Source organism: Carcharodon carcharias, chromosome 2 (genome assembly GCF_017639515.1).
Source record: "Carcharodon carcharias isolate sCarCar2 chromosome 2, sCarCar2.pri, whole genome shotgun sequence".
Classification (NCBI taxonomy): Eukaryota; Metazoa; Chordata; class Chondrichthyes; order Lamniformes; family Lamnidae; genus Carcharodon; species Carcharodon carcharias.
Genome location: NC_054468.1, coordinates 197,849,976 through 197,870,626, shown reverse-complemented (window position 1 = coordinate 197,870,626; position 20,651 = coordinate 197,849,976). Strand labels below are relative to the sequence as shown.

General features: G+C 42.6%; 1 protein-coding gene across 6 annotated transcripts in view; it reads right to left on the bottom strand.

The window, feature by feature from the left end:
• The window catches only part of mta3 (metastasis associated 1 family, member 3), a 269,132-nt gene that overhangs the window by 91,276 nt on the left and 157,205 nt on the right, over positions 1-20,651 (bottom strand). For all 6 annotated transcript variants that reach the window (XM_041175785.1, XM_041175791.1, XM_041175799.1 and 3 more), the window contains 3 exons: positions 14,168-14,356; positions 11,385-11,459; positions 9,922-9,980 (listed from right to left, as the gene is read on the bottom strand). In XM_041175785.1, coding sequence (XP_041031719.1) covers positions 9,922-9,980; positions 11,385-11,459; positions 14,168-14,356 — 323 coding nt within the window. The remainder of the gene's footprint in view (positions 1-9,921; positions 9,981-11,384; positions 11,460-14,167; positions 14,357-20,651) is intronic.

The following is a 20,651-nucleotide window of genomic DNA, read 5'->3' as shown; positions in this document are numbered from 1 at the left end:
TTTCATTTTGATGATCTTCCATAGAACAGAAGGTCTTCAATCTGAAACGTTAACTCTGTTTATCTCTGCCTGGACGGATGCTGCCTGACCTGCTGAGTACTTCTTGCATTTTCTGTTTTGATTTCAGATTTCCAATATCCACAGTATTTCGCTTTCATATTACAGTAGAAGATTTAGTTTGGCAAAAGTATTAACGATGGAGAGTTAAACAAAGCAAATCCCAATTTATACCCAATGATTACAGAAACTTAAAAGTGGACTACAATGAGCTAGATTTAATGCAGTGCATACACTTGGGATGGAGTGCCATGGGAGTCTTCAACATCAACTCTGGACTCCATGAAGTCTCATGGCATCAGGTCAAACATGGGCAAGGAAACCTCCTGCTGATTACCACATACTGCCCTCCTTCAGCTGATGAATCAGTGCTCCTCCACATTGGACACCACTTGGAGGAAGCACTGACGGTGACGGAAAGGGTGTAGGATGTACTCTGGGTGGGGGGCTTCAATGTCCATCACCAAGAGTGGCTTGGTAGCACCACTACTGACCGAGCTGGCCTAGTCCTAAAAGACATAACTGCCAGGCTGGGTCTGTGGCAGGTGGTAAGAGAACCGACAAGCGAGAAAAACACTTAACCTCATCCTCACCAACCTGCCTGCCGCAGATGCAACTGTCCACGGTACTTTCAGTAGAAGTGACCGCTGCACAGTCATTGTGGAGATGAAGTCCCGCCTTCACATTGAGGATACCCTCCATCGTGTTGTGTGGCACTACCTCCATGCTAAGTGGGATAGATTTCGAACAGATCTAGCATCTCAAGACTGGGCATCCATGAGGCGCTGTGAGCCCTCAGGAGCAGCAGAACTGTACTCGAACACAATCTGTAATCTCATAGCCCAGCATATTACCCAATCTACCATTACCATCAAGCCAGGGGGTCAATGCTGGCTCAATGAAGAGTGCAGGAGGTCATGCCAGGGGCAGCACCAGGCATAGCTGAAAATGCGGTGTCAACCTGGTGAAGCTATAACACAAGACTACTTGTGTGCCAAACAGCATAAGCAGCAAGTGATAGAGATAAGTTATCCCACAACCAACGGATCAGATCTAAGCCCTGCAGTCCTGCCACATCTAGTCATGAATGGTGGTGGACAATTAAACAACTCACTGGAAAGGGAGGCTCCACAAATATCCCCATCCTCAATGATGGGGGAGCCCAGCACATCATTGCAAAAGATAAGGCTGAAGCATTTGATAAAATCATCAGCCAGAAGTGCCAAATGGATGATCCATCTCGGCCTCCTCTGGAGGTCCCCAACATCACAGATGCCAGTCTTCAGCCAATCCAATTCACTCCATGTGATAACAGGAAATGGTTGAAGGCACTGGATAGTGCAAAGGCTATGGGCCCTGACAATATTCCGGCAACAGTCCTGAAGACATGTGCTTCAGAACTTGCCGCACCCCTAGCCAAGCTGTTCCAGTACAGCTACAACACTGGCATCTACCCGGCTATGTGGAAAATTGCCCAGGTATGTTCTGTATACAAAAAGAAAATCCAAACCGGCCAATTACACCCCATCAGTCTACTCTCGATCATCAGTAAAATAAAAGGAAGGGATCATCAACAGTGCTATAAAGCAGCACTTGCTTAGCAATAACCTGCTCACTGACGTCAAGTTTTGGTTCCACCAGGGCCACTCAGCTCCTGACCTCATTACAGCCTTGGTTCAAACATGGACAAAAGAGCTGAACTCCCGCGGTGGGGTGAGAGTGACTGCCCTTGACATCAAGGTAGCATTTGACCGAGTGTGGCATCAAGGAGCCCTAGCAAAACTGGAGTCAATGGGAATCAGGGGAAAACTCTCTACTGGTTGGAGTCAAATATAGCACAAAGGAAGCTGGTTGTGATTGTTGAAGGTCAGTCATCTCAGTTCCAGGACATCACTGCAGGAGTTCCTCAGGGTAGTGTCCTTGGCCCAACCATCTTCAGCTGCTTCATCAATGACCTTCCTTCCATCATAAGGTCAGAAGTGGGAATGTTCGCTGATGATTGCACAATGTTCAGCACTTTCACGACTCCTCAGATACTGAAGCCGTCCATGTCCAAATGCAGCAAGACCTGGACAATATCCAGGCTTGGGCTGACAAGTGGCAAGTAACGTTCGCATCATACAAGTGCCAGACAATGACCATCTCGAACAAGAGAGAATCTAACTATCGCCCTTTGACATTCAATGGCATTACCATCCCTGAATCCCCCACTATCAACATCCTGGGGGTTACCATTGACCAGAAACTGAACTAGACTAGCCATATAAATACTGTGGCTACAAGAGCCGGTCAGAGATTAGGAATCCTGAGACGAGTAATTCACCTCCTGACTCCTTAAAGCCTGGCCACCATCAAAAGGCACAAGTCAGGAGTGTGATGGAATACTCCCCACTTGCTTGGATGAGTGCAGCTCCCATAACACTCTAGAAGCTTGACACCATCCAGGACAAAGCATACTTCTTGATTGGCACCACATCCTCAAACGTTCACTCACTCCACCACCGACGCACAGTAGCAGCAGTGTGTAGCATTTATAAGATGCACTGCAAGAATTCACTAAGGCTCCTTAGACAGCACCTTCCAAACCCACGACCACTACCATCTAGAAGGACAATGGCAGCAGATAGATGGGAACACCACCACCTGGAAGCTCCCCTTCGAGTTACTCACCACCCTGACTTGGAAATATATTGCTGTTCCTTCACTGTCGCTGCGTCAAAATCCTGGAACTCCCTTCCTAACAGACTGTGGGTGTATCTACACCACAAGGACTGCAGCAGTTCAAGAAGGCAGCTCATCATAACCTTCTCAAGGGCAACTAAGGATGGGCAATAAATGCTGGCCCAGCCAGTGAAGCCCACATCCTTTGAATGAATTTTAAAAAGGGGGAAGCATGGCAGCAGGGCTCACTAAATCGCAAGAGAGGCCCTGCATTCATCTCCCAGCAGCAGGAGAACCACTGCCGATTAAGTTGGAAAGCGGAAGGGGCTGATGTGGGATTCACAGCTGCTAACAGTGGAACTTCATGTAACTCGGTTCATTAGTGGGCCAACTGACACCCATTATCCCTGAGCCCACCACAATTCAATTGTGCATCAGGGATTTAAACAGGAGCCACACACCTTTCCTGTAGTTTCGGAAGGCCATCCAGCAAACTTGTCGGATTTGTCAGCAGCCTCCCATGGGGTTCCCTCATGATCGGGCACTCAGCCACAGATGAGGACCTGGCACCCCGTGATCCCCATCCCATCTTCACTTGCTTTTGGTGTGGGGTCCCGCAATTTACCTGCGCCTCTAATGGACTAGCAGCCACTGCTCCCTGTCTCTGATTGGTTGTCAGTGTTTGGCGAGCGGGACTTTTGCTGCCAGGGAGTTCAAACATGGGTGAGCCCCGACAATAGCCACTTAAATGCCTAAAAGAAACTTGATTTCATCAGGTCTCCCCAAAAGAACTAACAGGGGTTCCCTGCCAGTTGTCCAATCAGTGGGCGAGACCCCCATCAGCCCCACAAAATCTAGTCCAATGTGTCTGTGCTTTAAAATGCTTCAATTAAAGAGTAAGGCACATATTTGACTATTACATCTATTTGTCAACATATTATATGACAAAGTCACAACTTATCAATCTGAAATATTAGTTTGTTCTTTCAGTATTAAATGCATTTAAAAATCAATTGTCAAGTGCTGAAATATGTTGACTTGCTACCAAGATCAGCAAAGTGGAAAATTCAGTTTTGTTTCAAGTAAGCTGTGATTTTAGATTAGCCTTAATTGATAACAGAATGCTACACATTTATTGTATTAAGTATAAATGTTATATAAAAGCCATATCTAAAATTGGAATCCTTAATTTAACCTTGGTTTGCAGTCGTGGATGTCCTATGCGTGTTCAATTGTAACTAGTGCATCTTCAGCAATAGCTTCTCTTCCACTTCTGTACATTTCTTCTGGATATCCCCCTGCCTCCTCAGGGATCTAACTGTGGGCATCTCCTCTTTCTCATCTACATGCTGCCCTTGGCAACATCATCTGAAAGCATATCATGACAGTACCCAATCCTTCCTTTTTATCAGCTGCCTCAATCCTTCGACTATCTTGTCAGGTTGCCTGTCCGACTCCCTGTATTGATGAGCCTCAATTTCCTCCAGTTCAATGTCAAAAACCAACAAAACCACAATCTTTGCCCCCAACACAAACTCTTCACTCTTTCCATCACTGTATCATCTGGCTACTGTATCAGGTTGAATAAGATTGTATGTCAGTATCCTCTTCAACCCAAGCTGAAATTCCAACTGTATCCTCACCATCACGAAGAACACTTCTGCTCCTGTCACTTCTGTAACATTTCTTGTCTCCACCCCACCTCAGCCCATTTGCTGCTGAAATCCTCATCCATATGTTTGTCACATCCTGAGTGCCCTCCCAACTTCCACTCTCCAAACTTCTGCTGCCCATGTATGACTGCACACCAAATCTCACTCATCAATCACTGCTGACTTACACTAACTTCCAGTTCCCCAATGCCATTTAGTAAGTTTATCATCCTCACGTTTAAGTCCCATTATGTCATTGCCCTTCTGGATTTTACACGCCCCAGCCGGGCTTGCTATCGATGGGTGTCGAGGAGCACACAAAATAGGGCAGGTGCCAACCCCAAAAGCTTCCCACCCACCCCGAGCTCACCCCCATAATACGGGGGTGGACGTGTGCCAAAATCGGCAGCCCACCTGCCATGTTTAAATAAATATTCAAGGATCAATTCAACTTGTCAACAAGCCAATTGACCCCAATAATACACTGCCCACACCATAATACGGTTGGCATGGGCAATCAGGAGGGAATGGGCAGGCCATCATTTTAAAAATCTTTTTAAAAGAGCGGGAAGAAAAGGGGGGCGGCTACTATCTTTGTTTTTCAGGTGGCAGCCCCACTAAGATAGTGCCCCCGCCCTGTTTTTCCCAACCCACCTGCTCTATAAAAAACACATCACATCCAGCCACCCTCCCCTCCCTAAGCTGCCCAAACCCTCCCAGCCTGTGACCCCGGACTTACCTTGCTCCAGGATTCATGAGCCTTCTTCCTGGCCTGTTTGCAATCCCAGCAGCGCCCACTAATGCACGCTTGGTGCTGCCGGGACCGCTGGAGCTGCCAGCCAGTTGGAATATCTGGAAGCTCCTGAGGGTGGGTTTTCCTCCTCAGTGAGGGGCAGAAGTTCCAATGTCTACCTATTTAGCCTGCCCACATATCTGTGTATGAAATTATTTACAGCCTGCACTTCCATATCTCTCACATCCTCCAGCCCTTCAATCCTCTCCCCTATCAGAATCATACTTAACAATTAAATATTCCTACAAGTCTGGCCATCACTGGCAGCCATGACTTCAGCCATCTAGACTTTACATTCTGAAAGTCCTTCCCTAAACCTCTCCATGCATCCTTCTCCTTCAAGTTCTTCCTTAAAACCCACCTCTTTAAGCAAGCTTTTGGTCTCCTTTCCTAATTTCTATTTCCCTGGATTGCCATCCATTTTTGTCTAATTATATCTCCATGAAGCACCTTGCTAATGCTGAAATATTGGAGTGAACTGGAATAAAAATAATATTTAGGTGATCTAACTACAATTTGCAGCTATCACTTAAGAAACAACTATTTTGGCACAATTAATTCCCATCAATTAAATCTGGGGTTCCCAATTTCAATTACTATCAAGTTCTAAACATGAATTTGTAGTGACAACTTGACATGATCACTTGTCTCCTGGCCACAGCACATATCTAGATTTCAGTATTCTCTTTAGGCACCACAAACTGATTCCAACATGCAATTTTTAACAAACTGTGAATATGCCAACAGATCTCTGTCCTAGATTTGCAAAGAAAACTTTGTTTGGAGATTGAGCAGCATGAAAGTAGAAAGGTTGGTAACTATACGGCCCCAAGATGGAGAGGCTGTGGGTGAGGCCATAAACAGCTGAACAACCCAGCAAAGATACAATTCCACAGATCTCCATATTTAGGTGTTACAGCCCATGACGAAAGTTCATCGATTTGAAATATTAACTCTGCTTTTCTCTCTACAGATGCTGCCAGACCTACTGAATGTTGCCAGCATGTTATGTTTTTATTTCAGAGTATAAGGTAGATTATTTCAAACTTGATCAAAGCTGGACTATGAGCATGGGTTGTACTCCTGTCTAGTAAGGCTCTGTGAGAAATATGCAGACTATAAATAGAATTATACGCAGCCTGTTTTATCTAGTACCTAATATCTGGTAAAGTTTTTTTAATATGGCACAACATCTCTCATTAATTTCAACAAGACAATAAGGATGGGTATCAAATTGGCAGTTTTTCACTTAACTGATAAAAGCAATCAAACTTTGAAGAGAATGCAAGCAGCCATTTTTAATCAGCTGAACTCAGGAAATGACCTGCTGCTGGTTGAAACATATCAATCTAGGACTTCCTTACCATTTCAACTGAACTAATGCTCTCAACAGAGAACAGGGTGATTGCCATCACATAGAATTCTGTTAAATCAGCAGGATGTACTTATTATGAAATACTTCTCATAAAAATGTCCTGTAATGACAATTCTAATTCCTCGTGTATTTTAGATTGGAGCAAGTTACACCACCAGGTGAGAAAAGGCCAACAGGCTGTCCAAAGCTAAATGATTCAAACAAGGACAAATAAATATTGAATTAGAAACTTACCCAGATTGTAACAAAAATCAAAAAGTTGAAACTAGATATTGACAAATACTTTGTATAAAAAACAAATTTGGTCGGGACTTCTTTTCTTGAAGCTGCAACACAGATGTTAAGATTCCTCATTTTAAGTTTCATTCAAACAGGTAAAAATGAAAAGTCTGGATTTTAACGGGGGCTAGGTCTGGAAGGATCATATCAATGGGAAGGAGGAGGGAAATCCGGGTGATGGGAAGGCCCACGGTTTTCTTGTGCACCAAGCAGCAAAAATGTTCCTCTTGGTCCCACATAGAAACATTAAAAGTCTTCTTCTGAGCCTGTTCCAGCAAGGTTTCACAATGGGCAGTGAGTGCAAAGTTTCTCAGAAATGAAGTACAATGCACCCAATCACATTCCAGACGGGGGGTGAGGTGGTGGTGGTGGTGGTGGCAGAGTGGTGAAGGGGGAGGAGACATTCTGGACAGGGCGAGGGGAGGAGGCATTCAGGATATGGGAGGTCAGGGGGGACTGGGGGAGAAGGGGAGGAGGCATTCGGGACCGGGAGGGGAGGAGACATTCGGGAGTGGAGAAGGGGACTACACGTGTGTGACCTGCAGGGTGGAGGGTGGGGTAAAGGAGACATTTGATCCCAGCAGGGAGCAGACTCCAAATGGCAGACAAAAATCTCTGGTTGTGGGGATGGTGAAGTGAATCTGGATGAGTGGAAGAAACTCCAGGTAGGGATGTGAGTGGGCAGAGGCTCCGCAGGTGGGGTTAGGGATGGCGGTGGTGAGATCTTAGGTGTCAGACTGGGGGTAGGTAAGGGAGGGGGTTATAAAGCTTCAGATGATGGGGGTTGAGGATGCCGATGGTGGAAGCTCTCGTACAAGTGCTACATAGGCAGTTACTGATGGATCTGGTACTTCTTGCCTCCCGTTTGTTCCACGGAATAAAGGTCCATTCTGCTTAATGTTTCCCCGTAAACCATTCAGGAATTCCTTTCAGGAATCATTCTAGTATTGGAAAGTGTAATGCACGGAGTGAATTCCTCCTCCTCCCCCCCACCATGCACTCCAGGACGGACTTGCCATACTCAGTTTTGGATTCCACGACATTAAGAACATTCGGGCCATGCTACTTATAGCTGTCTGAGATGGACTGAGTTACTCGCCAATCAGCTTCTTTTCTAAAAATGGAAGTATTAACCTCTTTTTTCAAGTTCAGGCAGCAAAACAATAAAATCCTCTTGTTTGAAGCAGTTAGCAAGAAGTGACATGCTACCAATTCCTGCTAAAAACGTTATTACAAGTTCATTTTAGTAACACGCTTGATATCAGTGCAGGCTGACTGCAGGTTCATATCAGAATCCTGATGTTCAGAAAATTCAGAATCCTGTTATAGAAGTAACACAACTCCCAAAAATCCAGCACCTTCCTCCAGAACTGTGAGGTAGTGGACAAAGCAACATGGTCAGCAGGTCTTAGGAGTCTTTCCTTCCTGCAATCAATTCTGCATATGACCTAGAGCTGGAGGTACGTTTGGTTGAATGACCAGCATTTGACATTAGTCCAAGCTGGAAAAAAAGAGCTTTGGAGAACCTTGTTGTCAAAATCATCTTCCACTGAGCAAGAACATGTTGAGGCTTCCCACAAAGCTTGGAGGTTTCACAGCTGTGCAAGCCATAAATCAAAATACAAGGTAAGATGGCAGCATGAAAATCAGTCACAGGGAAAGGTTGCAGTACTTAATGTGTACCTTAATACAAATTTTAAATTTGAAGCTGGCACTGAATCAGAACAAACTCCACAAAGTTTAGTGTCCCTCAAAATCTGAAGAGGAGTCAAGTATATATACAAAAACAAGCATTTTTCTAGCTCCAGGAATGACAGAATTGAAACTTGAACAAGCTGCTTTGCCAAATTTGGGGTTAAATAAATCTTTCCCACTCAAAATCTATTTGGTCAAATATAATCAGTTTACAATAGCAACAAAGGCTTGCATTTATATAGCATTTTAAACATAGGAATGAATGGCAAAAAGCTTAGCCAAAGAGGTAGGTTTTAAGGAACAACTTAAAGGTAGAAAGAGAGGTAAAGAGCAGTGAGGTTTACGGAGGGAATTTCAGGCTGAGAGCCTTGGAATCTGACGGCACAGCTGCCAATGATTTTGTGTTTAACTTTGGAAATGTAGAAGAGGACAAAAATAGGAGCAAAGGTATCTCAGAGAGTTGTTGTGCTGAAGGAGTAACAAAGATAGGGAGGGGCAAGACCATGGAAGCATTTGAAAACAAGGATGAGAATTTTAAAATCGAGGTATTTAACAAAAATAAATAATACACTGACCAACAGCCAACTCTGCTATTGATTATAGAAAGTGAACTGAGCATAGCCCAGCTCAGTATCAAATTCTTTATACAAATGAACATGGAAGAGAGAAGAAGCGAGATCACATGACTCATATGGCTGGATTATACACTCCCATGTTGGCAGCTTTAAAGGCGGGGGGGTTGGGGGGAGAGGGGGTTGTGGATGGGTGGGGTGGCATGCCTGCCACCGGCCCACTTCCCCCAACTGGCCCACAATTTTACCAGCTGCAGGGGGCCGAAAGTGGGCCAACTGAGGCCCTTAAGTGGGCAATTAAGTGGGGAGAGGTCCAAGCCAAGCACCCAGCCCAACAGTGTTCCCTGCATGGGCTGGTGGTGGGCAAATGGAGGGGGGGGGCTCCTTAATGGGACCCCCTGGAGGGCCCTCCCAGAGTGCAACTCCTGCCCCAGGTACTCCTCTCCCCATGGCCTCTCAAACCCCAGCCTCCGCCACCCACCTCCAAACATTTCTAGGACTGCAGTGCAGCCATTCTTTCCCACTCCCCACAACTTTTTAGCTGGGGTGCAGGGTTGGGGGGGGGAGAGAGAGAGAGAGAGAGAGAGAGACAGAAACAGAGAGACAGAGAGAGAGAGAGACCATGGTGCCCTATAATATCCAGTCCATAATACGTGTAACTAAACTTCCAGTACAAAGATGGTGGACTATTGTCTTTATTCATGTAGATTTATAAATGAAAAAGGCTATTTGGGTCTCCATAAATTTTGTAACCAAAGTTTTAAACTTGGGACCTACAAAATATTATCTCCACAATAACATTTTAATAGAATTGTAGGATGGTTTATAGGCACTTACTATGTTGGGATGTACACCTGTTTCAGTTTGCTTTCTGCCTCAGCTGCCTTAAGACGTTTCTAAAAATAAACAAAAATTAAAATTATAGGACAAAATCACTCCATCAATATTACCTGTGCTACATAATTTTCTGCTACGATACTTCATTCTACACTATGCAGCCACACGGATAGCATATTGTACTATTTGGAAACACACTAAAATTAACTATTGTTCTGATTTCCCATTTAAAAGGTCAGTCTCCCAGCATCTCATAAACTTTCCTTTAAAAGTTAACCCCCATAAAAGTAGCAGCAGCAATTCGCCAAGGATTTTTCAACAGCACCTTCCAAACTTGTGACCTTTACCACCCAGAAGAACAACAGCAACAGGAGCATGGGAACATTACCACCTGCAGATTCCTCTCTCTACAAGTCGCACACCAGCCATAAATGGCTGTCCCTGCACTGTTGCTGCGTCAAAATCCTGAAACTCCCTCCCTTATTGGCCTGTGGGTGTACTTACACCACATGGACTGCAGCGGTCTGAAAGGCAGCTCACCATCACCTTGTCAAGGGTAATTAGGGAGGGGCAATAAATGCTGGTCTTTTCAGCGATGCCCATAACCCGTGAATGAACAAAAAATATGCTCCTGACAGGTTACATAGTGCTGATTCACTGCACACATTGTTTTAAAAGAAAAATATTTTCAGTCCATATTGGGCTACCTGTCTGCGCTGTCTATCTACTCTCAATGCAGTCCTCTGAATAAAGGATGTCTTGGACATTTCAGGTGTAAAAGCAATGGGCTATTACCAGTTGAAATTCATGCCTTTTCTTACCATCTGTTGGTTTCTTACCAACAGAAAAAGACTTTGGCTGAGGTTTATAAAAGGCCAGTTGTGTGTGTGCATGCCTGCTCTGAGTGCACATTAAGAAATTGTGATTTGACTTTTTTTCAATGATTTTCTGTCCATTAAATGAGAGGGAACATGATTTTGTAATATTAGTCCTAAACTGTTTTCCCGTATAAGTGAACCCTCATACATATCAACAAGGGACTTTGCCATGATGTGTAGAACTCTTATGAGCTAGTATAATTAGCAATTTTTCACCTGGAAATAAAAAAAATTTACTTAACTGAAGCTGTCTAAAAGAAAACGAACAGCCACTTCACCACTATTTTCAACAGACTATTTCATAAATAAGGATCTCACAGGTGTATTAATTTTGCAAGAAAGAAATTGCTACAATAGGAATCTTAAAGTTCTTTCAGCAGACATAAGCTAGTTATGTCATTTTTTAAAGTGTGTAATTTTAATATTGCTTCCTCCTGGATATTTCCGATTTGCATTGATCAGTTTTGCTTCATATCATGTAATTTTTATGCAAGAACAATGTCAGCATTTCAACCGACAAATTAGTAATTTGGGTAAACTGTAAACCGTTTAAGAAATAATCATAAATGCAAGTACTGTTCTTACCTGCTGTACATATCTATCTGTAGTTTTCCACATGTAATAGTACTCTATGATGCTGGTGAGTGATTTCCATGGCAGCTATTAAGAAGATATAAACAGACATACTAAGCCATAAGTCAGGCAAAATTCATCCTGGTCAAGTGGCTTCAGAACATTTTAAAACATGTTTGTTCTGTCTTTTAAAACAAGCTTTTCAAATGAAGAATGCACATTAGTTCATGCTTTTCATATTTAAATGATAAAATATGCATATGAGAGAATTTAAGAAAGGAAGTAAGGGTAAAATAGACTCAAAATAAAACGCAAAAGGCCCAAAATATATAGCATGCCAGCACATGCAAAGACATAAGATATGAAGTAATACATGAGATAGGATATAAAGACATAAGGCACTCAGCCTTCTTCAGAGAAATCACTCAAGGATATGTAATGACATCATTAGAGCAACTATGAATGGACATGGTGAGAACACTGCATAAAGATGGTCTACTAAGGTTCTATATTAGAAAAGCATAGAATGACCAAGGATGAAAAGCCTCGGTGAATAGCAATTAGAGTCACGGAGGATGCTGATTTGGCAAAGTAGCCCCTTTGCTGTGGGCAGGATATAAACTAAACTGCTGACTCTCACAGGAGATAGCGTATCACTGTAACACAATAATGTATTTGAAGACTTTTCAGAGTAAGAAGATTTGAGAAAAGATAGAAATAAGTGAGGATGGAAGGGTTCAAGGTGGGTGTTTTGGGAAAGATGATAGTAACAGGTGTTTTGTAGGTGGTGTGGGTAATACCACTGCATATAAATAAGAGTGGTATCAGCAAGAAAGGAAGTTGGCTGAAAAGTAGGGCAAAAGATCAGGAAGTGGACCGCAAAATAAATTTGGTAATGCTTGAGGATGAAAAAAAAGGAATAAAGGTTAGGCAGACAGATATTTTGCAAGGAAGAAGGGAAATGGGATCAGAATCGAAAGGTAGAATGAAGACATGTGCTATTTCATTCTGGGCATCAAATCCACAGGTTGCTCACATGTAGACAATGGAGGGAGGTGATTACAAGTAAGATATTGGAATTTAGAGCTGTTTCCATTCTCCCATCGTAATTCTGGAATTGTAGGCAGAATTAAGCAAGTGAGACGGAATGATGATGAATCTTGGCAAAGTGAGAAGGGGCTAGAATACCATGGTGATAAGCTTAGTACATATAAATATATAATGAGTGAATCTGAAGCTACAAAGTTGCCGCTGTACTGGTAGAGGGAGCACATAAGTGTATTTTGCTTATGAAATGGAGGATAAGACCTTGAATGCAGAGACAAGACAATTAACAAAATGATCAGTAAAGGTGTCAATGTCATGGCAGATGACAGACCAAAGAAAAGGGAGTCCAAATTTGAGAGAGTAAGACGGTAGTTTGTCACAAGAATAAGAAATAAAAATGGAAATGCTTAACCTTTCATGGGTATGTATATAAGAAAAGAAATAAGAAAGTGGTCTTACAGCATTCTAATCAGTAACAGAAATCTCGAACCAATCTGTGACCAAAACAAAGGGATGATCTCACACGAGTGGTGGATGGGCACCACATCTTAGGAAGGATATATCTGGCCGTAGAGGGAATGCAGCATTTACCGAGGGCTAAATTAAAAGGAGAGATTACACTAAGTACGGTTATATTCCCTGTAGTTTAGAAGGTTAAGACGTGAATTGTTCAAAATTTTCAAGATATTAAGGGGAACAGATACAGTAGAGATAAACTATTTCTGCTGGTTGGAGAGTCTGGTACTAGGGCAACATAGTCTAAAAATTAAAGCCAGACCTTTCAGGAGTGAAATCAGGAAACACTTCTACACAAGGGACAGTAGAAGGGACGGCAGAAGTTTGGAACTCTTGCTAGATCAATTGTAAATTTTGAATTTGAGATCGATAAGATTTTTGCTATCCAAAGTCATTAAGGGATTTGGGGCAAAGACGAGTATGTGGAGTTATGTCGCAGACCCACTGTAATCTCATTCAATGGCAGAAGAAACTCGAAAGGTTACATGGCTTACTCCTGTTCCTATGTAGGTAGTGGAGTCAATGCATGAGGTGAACTTAAAATAAGGTTGAGGGAAAGGAAATCAGCCGAGGTGAGAATGTAGAAGTTAAGGTAGGGTGAAACAACCAAAGATAAGGAGTCATTCCAAGCAAAGACCAGGGAAGGGAATTTAAGTGAGGAAATGTTTCTTTGGGCGGGGAAGTGGGTGATCGTGGTTAGGTGGACGACAGATGAGGAGGATTCTCAAGGCGAAATGGGCAGAATAGTAAAAGGCAAAGTGTTCAACAGTGGAGGAAGAGCTGGAGATGTAGGAGTAGAGACCCTGAAAATGTAGATCTCTGAATAATGTAACCTTTATAAATGTATTTTTCACAAACTAAGGCTGGCATTTTCTGGCCCCACCATGGAGGGACCCGCCACGGGGGATGTAGCAGGCCATTGACTTTCAGTGGGACCAGAAGACCCTGGTGGCGGGTAGGGCTGCAAAATCCTAAATCTTGTTTGCATCTACTTTCCATTATCTTGTCATTCACTTTTTCTTATTCACAAGAGAAGAATGCACTGACCTCTGAAGATCAGACACACCTATCATCATGTCGGATCCTTGCAGATCAGAGGTGAAACCTTCACGTCATCATAACAAGCTGCATGAGAAGCTGACCTGCTTATGAAGAAATTCCATTTCTACAGTGCTACCCAATCTCTCTCAATGCATTAATAATCTCTAGAATAAAAGTTCTGATGTGCTTACAAAGTCTTGTCGTATGTCATTAAAATCCTTGCCATACTTTTCCAATGCTTCTTCAAAAAGGCTAGCTTCAGATGCAGACCATTCTTCCATTTCATCTCTGCAGAGTACAGGACCACCCTGAGGTACCAAAATGCTGATTGCATTTGTCAAATCATAGTTGTGCTTGTGCAATGTGTCCATTGCGTGGAACTAATGGAAGAAAACAAAATGTAAAAATAGGTACTGTAACTGATGCAAAAGAAAGAAGCTTATGATATTTGTTAAAGTTCTTATGTAAAAATAAAGGATTGTATAATTATGCTTTCCGATCTCTCTTGGCATTGCTCACATGTGATAGTTTGGCATCCAGAGTGAGGTTATGACAAATACAATAGGCAGAATCTTCCGGTTGGCGTGCGGGGGCAGGCCTAACACGCCAACATGTAAAATGACACGCAATGTCATCGGGCGTGCATCCCAACGTCATAATGCGCGACCGTGATATTTCGTTTGGCAGGCGAGCGCCGGAGTCGGCTGAGCGCCAGCCAAAATGTTAAGGGCCTATTAAGGCCATTAAGGGATTAATTAAAGTACGCAAAAATGCTGCCCATCCAACCTTAAGGTTGGTGGGCAGCCGAAAGGCCCAAGTGTTTATCAGGAAGCCTCATCCGCAGGCGGGATGAGATTTCCTGAAGCTTTTATAAAATAAATAAATTTTCCAACCTTTACAAATATGTCCCAACTCATGTGACACTGTCACATGAGGTGGCATGTTTAAATAAATAAAGAGCGCAGGCCTCGACTCTCCCTCCTCTCCCCGCCCGCACAGGTAGCGTCGAATGCTACTGGCCGCGTGTTATGCTGGGTGAGCCTTAATTGGCCCACATGCGTAAAATGGCACCGCGCAGCTGGTCGGCTCCACGCCTGCTCGCTCCCGCCCGCCATAGGAAAAATCCAGGCCAATCTCATTCTAGACAGGAAATAGTGTACCTAAGGATTGAAGTGCAGGATAGCTGGATTGCACAGCACAGATCGAGATTGCCAGAGGTAGGGGACAAGAGTGACTGGGGAAGTGAAGCACTGTAGGAAGAAAGCAATTGGGAAGAGCTAGGGATGGGAGCACAGCACAGAGACTGTTGAGGTGAGAGAGAGGTAGCGTTTTAAAACCATTGGGCTACGACAGCACTGGTATCATTGCAAATTATGCTGAAGACAAATTTTGTTTTTCTCGATCTGATTTGCAATCAGAAGGCCTTATTTCTGTTTTCCAATCAGAAAACTGGCTTTTGCATCACCAGATTTTTAAAAAAACTGGTGGAAAGACAGATCATTCACAGACTTAATATGATTTCCTGTTTGTGAACCTGCCTTTCCATTACTATATTAGATTGAGAAGAGAAAGCTTTCATCTATATTTGAGAACTGTAGCCTACCGGATTGCTAAGTATGTTAATATTGGGGCAATTTAGTGGTCATGGCCCACCAATGTGACCTTTGTACATATTAAAAGTCTGTTATGTGGTTAAGCCTCTTAGCTCATTGTTCAGGGACTGTAGCAGAATTCAAACTTCAGCCATCTGAGACAGATACAGACCTCCAAACAGACAAGTTCACAAAGGCGTCTGAAATACACAAAAAAAAACGATGTAGACCAGCTTAATTACATTGTTTATAAAATATGTAATTTCCAGCTTTCTGTCTTTGGCATTCTACACCATTCCAAAGAATCTTGACATAAGCTTGAAGAACAGCACTTCGTCTTTTCATTAGGTTCTATGTAGTCCTCTGGCCTTAACATTGACTATAACGACTTTAAACTATAACTACAGTTTCCATTTCCTCTCTGAGGTTATGTATTGTTTCCAGAGATGCGGGAAGGAAATGGTTTGATGCTTGAGGTGGAAACTCCAAGTCAGAACAATACTAGTGGGGTGGTCTGCACCATGGTGTCAACCTGCTTTACTACTTCTACCAGACTCCTGGGCCATTGAAGTCAGCTTCACCTTGCCAGTTTTTCCACAGCTCCTTTTCTGCCTATTTTTCTTCAGATATTCACACACACACCGTCTGAATCTTGTGCATGCGCTTTATATCTTTAATTTCTCTTCTCATATCTTTGTCTTCTGCTAATACCACTTCCAGCATTTAACCATCTCTGGTTCTTCCCACAAGCAGGTTATTCTATTTCTTTTCCTGTGGGAGTAATTGTTTTCTTTCCCTTGTTTTGATCCTTTTTAAATGCTATTAATCTGTAACATCTTTTAGTCTTGACGAAGGATCTGCGACTTGAAGTATCAACTGAATGATTTCTGTATCTCCACAGATGCTGTTTGACCTGCTGGGCATTTCCAACTTTTTAATTTTTGCCTTCTGAAAGCTCCCCTGGTATATCAAAGCACTAAGTAAGAGAAAATCTGCCCATGTTTAAATTGTCACTGCCTCTAATCATTTGGTTTGCAAAATAAAGTACAGAATGCGGATTAGAACCACTATTTTGCATATGCTCTTTTAGTGCAATGTTAGCTGAAACAAGTTAATTAATCATAAACCATACTCTGAATACCACATACATACAATCAACGCTACAATTAAATATATACACTAAGTTGACCTTTGAAAATTATATTAACGGTTTCTTCCTCAAGCTAATCATTTTGAAAGAGTATTTGAAATTAATTCTTAAATTATACTAAGAGACACTTCTGTTTTAAAGACAGCACGTTCCCTTAACAAAAGGTACGAAGGAAACCAAAAATTAGTTTCTATTTGAAGAAACCGATTTGTTATTTTTCCTTCTTCTACATCAATTACAGAAAGTCATGAGAGAAGTAAGCGCCACATCCTTTCAAAGTGCCACGGTAATACTGAATTCATTATTAACAAAAAGAAATATATTTTTAGTTTAGTTCAATGTGACAGTAACTGATGCCTTTCAGTTGAATAAAACATTATCTTGAGGAGTTATTTTAATTAATGCTATAGATAGTTTGCACAGGATTTTAATGAGTTCACTAGAACACCAGAACAATAACACTTTCCAATGGTATTTGATATATTCAATGCGAAAGGCCTGATTTAAAAAAAGTCTTGCATTTAAATAGTGACTTTCATGACCTCAGGACATTCTAAAAACCTCAAAGCTAGTGAAGTACTTCTGAAGTGTAGTCACCATTATAATTTAGGAAACGTGACAGCTAATTTTCAGACAGCAAGTACCCACAAATAGCAATGTGATAATGACCAGATAATCTGTAATTTTGGTTGAGGGATAAAAATTGGCTACAACACTGCGGGTAACTACCCTGCTCTTCTTTCAAAACTGACATGGGGGCAGACAGGGTCTCAGATTGACATAAATCCAAAAGATAGCACACTTCTGACAGTGCAACATGGAAGTGGCGCCATACATCTTGAATTCAATCTCTGAAATAGGGCTTGAACCCTCAACCTTCAGTTTCAGAGGAGAGTGTGCTAAAATAGATCAGGTCACGCAAGGGGTTAAAAGAGAGGCAGCATAGCACTGACCATAACATGTTCATGCCTTGCATTATTTTGACATTTGGCACAGTGTCAGATGCCCTTGCCCCAGGCAAATGAGGGCTTCAATGAAATTCAAATGCTGGGATCAGTGATATAATTAAGGCCCTGACATGATTTTAATGTCATGCCATGCATTTAGCACTTAATGTCTGCCTCGCCAGAAACACCAAGCGTGAGGAGTTATTTTTGGTTTCCTTGTCGATCAGGAGTGCTCTACTGAGGTCCAAGAAGAAAATCTTATGACTCTCCTGGCCTGGGATTTCTCCCCTCCCCTGGGATTTCCCCTTCCCCTGAACTTGCCTGGCCCTTTCCCAATCCACTCACTTGCCTGCCAGAGGACATTCCCAATGGAGGTAGCCTCCATCGTCATGGTAATGATATTCAGGAGTGAAAATGATATGGGCACCATGCTGGTAAGTTGAAGCCCGTCAGCCCGACATTCACCTCCCACCCCACGTTAAAATCAGGGCTTAAGGCCCAAAATTTATCAAGGGTTATTTTACTTGCTCTGAAAGCAAGAATTACACAGAAAATTTGTTGCAATATAACATATTTCATCAGGGAACCTCTTCTGGCACCAAGTTAGATGATGTATCAAGAGCAAAATGGGTTAATTGCTAAACCCTTCAGGGGTTAAATTGGATAGCCCATGGAAACAGCCAAAGGGATCACAATATGCAATTAACCCATGCTTGTTCATTGCAATGCAGTTAGCATGCCAACTTTGCGCTGCCTACTCCTTTCAATGAACTCTGCCCCCAGCTAGCTCTAACTGTGATGTTCACTAGCTGGAGGGGCCAATATTGTGATCAACTAGAGCCATTTAAACCTAGTCTACACCTCATAAAAAGGAGATGCATTGTGCCTACAGCAGCTGCTGGGGATTGTGGTTGAAGAAAATCTGATCTGGGAAAGAATGACGAATGGCACATCAAGGGAGAGCATGCTCCAAACGCTGCACTGGCGGTCTTGGTGGAGGAGGTGGAAAAGAGAGTTGTCCCATATCTGCAAGGAGGGGAGAAACCCTCCAAGCATACAGTATAAAAGGCAGTGGGAGCAGACAGTTAAGGGCCTCAATACCAAGAGTCAAGCTGCGAGGATCTGGATGTGGTGCTGAAAGAAGTTTAATGACCTAACACGAGTGGTCAATATCAATGTCTGAGCCATCAAAGGCCACATCCTACCAGCAACATCAGCAGCCTCAGCTACTGGTCAAATCACTTAACAAACCATCTCTATCATTCAGACCTCATAGGTGACATTCATGCTTCACCTTACCCTCACACATTTAGCATCACTGAAAACATCACACACACATCTCACAGGCTGCACAAAGTACCAGCTATTCAACAATGACAGCCATATCAGCCAAACAGATTGCATAAAACTCACTGACACACTCTCTTTTGCAAGACAATTTGGTAACTAACCAGAGGCAGCAGGAGCTAACCAGAAGGGAGCAGGCAAGGCTGCATGTTGTAACACCCGTGGAAGAGACTGTGGAAGTACTGGCCATTATTGGGATGACTATTGCTCAGCCTGTTCTCCTCCTCCCCATATTGCACCTTTCCTTCATTCCACACAATCTTCTGATTTATAAGCTGCAAACTGCGGACGCAAGAAACTTTTACTCTCCACTCCACATCGCCACAACTTTCATGTGTTTGCCTTTCATCACTGACCCCCCCAACACCCTCCCCACCATCCTGGTGATTTACCATAGAGAAGAAGCTTAATTGGGCCAGCCGTATAAATATTGTGGCTACAACAGCAGGATGGAGGGAGTTTCGTGGCAAGTAACTCACCTCCTGAATCCCCAAAGCCTGCTCACCATGTAAAAGGCACAAGTTACAAATATTATGGAATACTCTCCCACTTGCCTGGATGAGTATAGTTTCCACAACATTCAAGAAAGTTGGCACCATCCAGAACAAGGCAGCGTGCTAAATCAGCACCCATCCACCATTGGCGGATAGCAGCAGTAGTGGGTACCATCTACTAGATGCATTGCAGCAACTCACCAAGGCTACTTCCACAGAATTTTCCAAAGCCACAGCCTCTGTCACCTCAAAGAACAAGGGTAGCATACACATGGGAACCCACCAAGTCACACATCACCCTGACTTGGAAATATATCGGTGTCTCTTCACTGGTGCTTCATTAATTCAGTTAATTCTGAACTGCCAAGCAGTGGCAGCAGGGTACAGGTATGTCACTGACAATTATTCTTAATGACATATTGAAAAACTTGGTTGTTCCAAAAAGGCCTTTCATAAAAGTACTTTTTAAAATATTCGTCAATTGGCAGGAAACATCCATTGATCCTCACTCAATAATTAATTCAGCAAGATCTATCTGCCCTTTTTCAATATGGTTCCAACAAGGTTTATTTCAGGAGTATGAGATCCACCCAGATGTTTATTCAAAGTAACCTTTTCAAATTGCCCCCTGCTGATAGACCCACTGAAGTATACCACTGCTATTCTCAGAATTTCATTTTCTACTTATTTATATTAGTCTGCCTGTACTTCACATCAAATGACTCAGCACCACAAACAAACATTCTTTCACAGAAAGGTTAAACATAAAAAATAAATGAAAAATTCACTAATTAATTTGTTGAGTGAAGTCCTGTTATAACAAGACTTATTAATTAGCTCAAGCTCCCAGGTACTGCCAACTTTCAAACTGTAAAGGAGAAGAGGAGGGCATTCTGCTTCTGGGTTCATCAGCCATAATTTTCCTCCCAAATACTTTAATAGGTAGAAAAACATGGGGTGGCAAACATGAAAGTAAAACTACAACTATGGTTGTTTTCTTGCTTTGTACAGCTAGTAGAGGTACATAATTGCTTTTGATAAGAAGGCAATTAAAACATTTCACTCCGTCCAGTTATAATCTTTCTCTATCTTCCTCTTATTGGGGACAAAATGTCAGTTTCTATCTGGTGTATATTTTCAGTTTG